The sequence below is a fragment of the Morone saxatilis genome, unplaced genomic scaffold (assembly GCF_004916995.1).
Source record: "Morone saxatilis isolate NCDOM2014 unplaced genomic scaffold, NCSU_SB_2.0 Contig9, whole genome shotgun sequence".
NCBI classification, from domain to species: Eukaryota; Metazoa; Chordata; class Actinopteri; family Moronidae; genus Morone; species Morone saxatilis.
The window spans coordinates 949194-953584 of NW_023340268.1; the positions used below are offsets into that span (position 1 = coordinate 949194).

The 4391-nt window shown below is 35.3% G+C and overlaps 1 protein-coding gene and 1 long non-coding RNA gene across 3 annotated transcripts in view; one reads left to right on the forward strand and one right to left on the reverse strand.

The window, feature by feature from the left end:
* LOC118343127 overlaps positions 1-1771 on the forward strand; it is a 10506-nt gene extending 8735 nt beyond the window's left edge. The window contains exons 2-3 of the long non-coding RNA XR_004797531.1: positions 222-274; positions 1200-1771. This is a non-coding gene — a long non-coding RNA (uncharacterized LOC118343127). The remainder of the gene's footprint in view (positions 1-221; positions 275-1199) is intronic.
* Positions 1772-2356: 585 nt separating this feature from the next.
* The window catches only part of LOC118342352, a 7002-nt gene continuing 4967 nt past the window's right edge, over positions 2357-4391 (reverse strand). Inside the window, exons 5-8 of one of the 2 annotated variants that reach the window (XM_035680845.1) lie at positions 4036-4080; positions 3823-3939; positions 2665-2724; positions 2357-2583 (exon numbers count right to left, since the gene is read on the reverse strand). In XM_035680845.1, the coding sequence (XP_035536738.1) occupies positions 2411-2583; positions 2665-2724; positions 3823-3939; positions 4036-4080 (395 nt within the window). In that variant the 3' untranslated portion in view covers positions 2357-2410. Of the gene's footprint in view, positions 2584-2664; positions 2725-3822; positions 4081-4391 lie in introns of both variants that reach the window. The other variant, XM_035680844.1, reaches the window with a different exon arrangement.

The following is a 4391-nucleotide window of genomic DNA, read 5'->3' on the forward strand; positions in this document are numbered from 1 at the left end:
GGGAAAAGGTGAGTACAAAATAAACATGAAATACTTAACATGAACATGACTAAAAACTGTTATTTATATTCAATAGATTCCAAGCTGGATTCAGAGTCAGTGATGCTGTTGAACCTCAGTCCCTCTTAAACCAGATTAAAATAGAAACCCAGCTGTTTGGCAGCTGGATTGTGTGATCTGTCTCCGTCCTCAGGCTCAATCACCGTCTCTTTTCTCTGCAGGTAGACCAGCTGTTTGCTGCTGTAGAGGCAACATGAGTCTGAAGGTTGCAGAGGTCAGTAGATCCTGTTTTTACTCCTCCACAACATCAGATTTATTTTACATCACATACATACTGTATATACTGTTCTTTCTCCTAATCTCTATTTACTTCACCTCTTTTCCTCTTAACCCACTATAATAATCTTCACTGGCTGTTTTCTTGAATTATCATTTTAAAGTTAAGATTAAATAAAATAATTTCTCCACTAAATATATCTGATAGCTCTTAGTTAGTTTCCATGTAAAGATTTAACTCTGAACGTGCAATAAACTCATAAATTAGCACTAATATTATCTTTATTTCTTATTTATTTCCTTCTTCATCTTTTCTGGAAGCTGGAAATATGGTCTTGTGTAATACAAATTATCAGGCTTAAATTTACAAAAGAGTGCTGTTATTATTTGATTTTTCTTATTTTAATCTGAATCTTAAAAGTAACTGTAATAAAAGTCATTATCTGTGAAATTACAGTAATTAATGCTGTTTTCATTGATAAAAACTGTATTTTGACAGTTTACCAAAACTTATACACTGATAAACAACATTTATTTAATGTTTTTGTTGTAGAAACACCCATCATTATACAAGATATCGGTCAATTAACAAACAAATCCATTTAAAATCCACAACAAATACTTTTTTACTGTTAATGTCACTAATTTACTAAATCATTTTAGAAATGTATTTATAGTATTAAACTTAATTTTAACAGTTTAATTGATTAAATAAAGAGTAAATATCTGTGAAAAAAGTATAGATTTGCAAATGTGTTCATATGTAATGTTAGGAACATTTCCATGTTTTTAAAAAGTACAGACGAAATCTCTAAAATAAACAGGAAATTGGAAATGTCTGTTTTATACTGACTGTTATGCTCAATATTCCCTGTTGGCAATGAACCTGAACCTGAGGGATAATTCACTGTCTGTTTCTGCAGGACGAGTCTTTGCATTATTCCAGTCTGAAGCATCCAGACAAGTCTCGCCTCTCCAGCCGAGGAAGGACGGGATTGGCCGGAGACAACGTCACATACTCGGCAGTGACCATTCGCCAGAACCCAAATGGATCACATGACTGCAGATAGAGCGGCTCTTTGTTGTCCAAAGGAAGAAATGTGATTTCCTTTGAGATTATAAACAATGACTCTTTGAATAACGCAATAATGAGCTAAAAACTATAAATGTCTGAAATGATGAATTTCAGGTACCTTCCCCCCCAAAAAATGTGTATATAAAAATTTAAACTCTTATAATTAAATTTTACATTATATATTATATATATATATAAAAAATTATATATATATAATATATATATATATAAATGTTATTAAAATATGCTGACAACTGTTCTCTCTATGAATGTAATGTTTTTTTTTTAAGGCTATTTCACTGATCTTTGTTCATATTAAAATGTGATACTCTGCTTTGCTTTTAGTTTTAGAGGATTATTTGCTATTTTATACCACAGAATAATGTTAAAATGTTACTTATATACTAATACTACTACTTACTGTATATGCAGTAATATGTAGCAGGCACTGTTTTATGTATCTGTCATTTTTAATAAATAAACTGATAAAACTGAGCTGAGGTGTCATTTATTTATGAACTGCTTGTTATTTACTGGGGCTGCTCAGAGAATTACATTAAAGAAATAATATAATTAGCTCTTTATGCTTTTTCATTTTGTTGTGAGGTAAAAATTCCCTTTCAAAATTGTTGTTTTTATTGTTGCTGACAGTATCTTCTCATTTATTGAGCGATAAAAAGAGATATCCTAAATTCCCTCTCTATATGTCAACATGTAAAAATATAAAACAAGAATGTTGAACCTGGAATTTATGCAAATGAACATATTTTAATGAGATAATGCATCATTTGCATATTTAAACATAACATTTAAGAAAACTTGTAATACAAAGAAATAATCAGCTGGGGAAGTTTCATGATGATGTCTAACAGTTAAAATGTTTACTCCTCTTAATGTTTGTCTGTCTTCTGATGTGTTGAAGCTGCTGTAAGGTAAATGTCTCCTAAAGGGAAAATAAAGTTAAGTGAAATAAAGTGCAGACAATATGTAAATCAGTGTTAATCACATGAACAGTATGTTTATTTTAGGAACGTGCATTAACATGAACAGCAGCTCTCATCAGAGTTTCTGCTGGAGTCTATTTGGTCTGGTGACGACAGACGAGTAGATGACGTTGTGGTGGTTCTCGTCCGGCGGAGTCCTGCTGGGTCTCTCCTTCCAGTTCTGCCGGCCCAGAGAGGCGTAGTGGATCGTCTCTTCTGGCAGAGACGGACTCTCGTAGACCTCGCAGTCTGCAGAGAGAGACAGGTGTATCAGAGGTGGAGACAGACTCGGGTACAGACCTGCAGCAGGATCAGAGCTGACGGCGTTACCGGTCTGTCTGCTGGACGTCTTCCACGGCTGCAGCTCGGTGTCTTCCTGCCTCTGTGAAGCTGCAGAGACAGAACAGAGCTGAAGGTGGCAGCAGTTTGCTAATGGTGCTCTTAAAATGTCTTCTTAAATATTGCTTTAACTAACTTCAAAAAACATGTTGATTTTAAACTGGTCTGAAGGTTTTTATAGAACCAGAATTTAAGAGAGATCAGACGTTTTAAAACAATATGTCATGTTTTCACGTGTATGGAAAACCAGCCCTGAGGTAATAAACACATTAAGTGAATCAAACAGTAAATAAATAAATCCACAATGAAAGAAAAGAAAAATCTGTGAAACTTGATATTTAATAAAAACGTTTTACATGAGAATAAATTGTTGAAACATCACATTTCATTCTTACAATAATAAAGTCTTGTTTCTTCTAATTTCTTGTAAATGTTAAATTTTTTGTTATCAACAAAATAAAAGATATAATCAAGATGGTTTCCTATTGTTGTGTAATTTGCTCTTTAAATAAGAGCTAGCATTATGGAAATACATGGAGGTCTGACTTATAACTGCAGGATATGTAATGGAACCTGGTTTACTACTCCAGCAAGTAGGCCTACCCCTCGTAACCTAACAACAGAGATGAATGCTTCTTAGAGACTGCAGGATTTCCTAAACTGACCCACACACACACATATATATATATATAAGCCTTGTTAGCTCAATCGTGTTACTATCTGCAAAAATATGTTTTTCATTGACAGATTTAGCTTCTACGTTCAAGCAGCACGGCGTCACGGCTCACCGACACAGCTGATGAACAGAAACTCATTTAATTGATTGAAAAAAGGCCAAAATTCACAAAATGTGTCTATCTAACAGAATATTCAAACATTTTTGACAAATTCCATGACAGTTGTTCAGGCTTTTCCAAACAACACAACAGTATCACACACACGCCCCTTCGGACGCCATGTTTGTTTGTATTCTTGTTCACAGGAGTCTCTAGCTCCTCCTTCCTGGTGACATCATGCAGGTGAACGTCTTTTGACTGATTCAAGCCAATAATGTATGTCCACACACAGTGACCCTCACGCAGTCTGAACCCCATTATGTTACATTATTTATGTCCTATAGAAACACTTTGCGTACGTCCGACCACTGACCTGTGCGTCTGTGTCTCTTCCTCCTCCTCCTGCACTTCATGCCGGTCAGTAAAACACAGACAGCGACCAGCAGCAGGACCATCAACCCCAACCCGGTGACAGCAACTATGAGCAGAGCTGAGAGACCGCGGACAGAACATCTGGTCAACAAACACTCGTCAACATCTGTAGTATGTATGTGTAAGTGTGAGACAGCGGGTGAGAGCGACCGACCGTTCTCAGGTCTCTGTTTCTTCTCCTTCTTTCTTTCAGCCTCATCTGAAGAAGAACACGAAAGAAACTGAGATCAGGAACCGTTCATACAGTTCAGTGTATAACACAACATTCTCAGTAAGTGAAGTTTATATCTGCTCCATTTCACCGGGAATGATTCTTCTTTTTACTGCAGGACATTTATTTAACTGCTATACTTACAAGTTACTTTGATCTGACATAAAAATATATGAGTACTTACTAAATATGATGCTTGATATAAGTCAGGTTTATTGATATAGATGTGCTCAGGTTGGAGTTGTGCTTGGAGGTTTATGAGGTATTTAAAAACAATAAAGTTGTACATTGCCCCACAA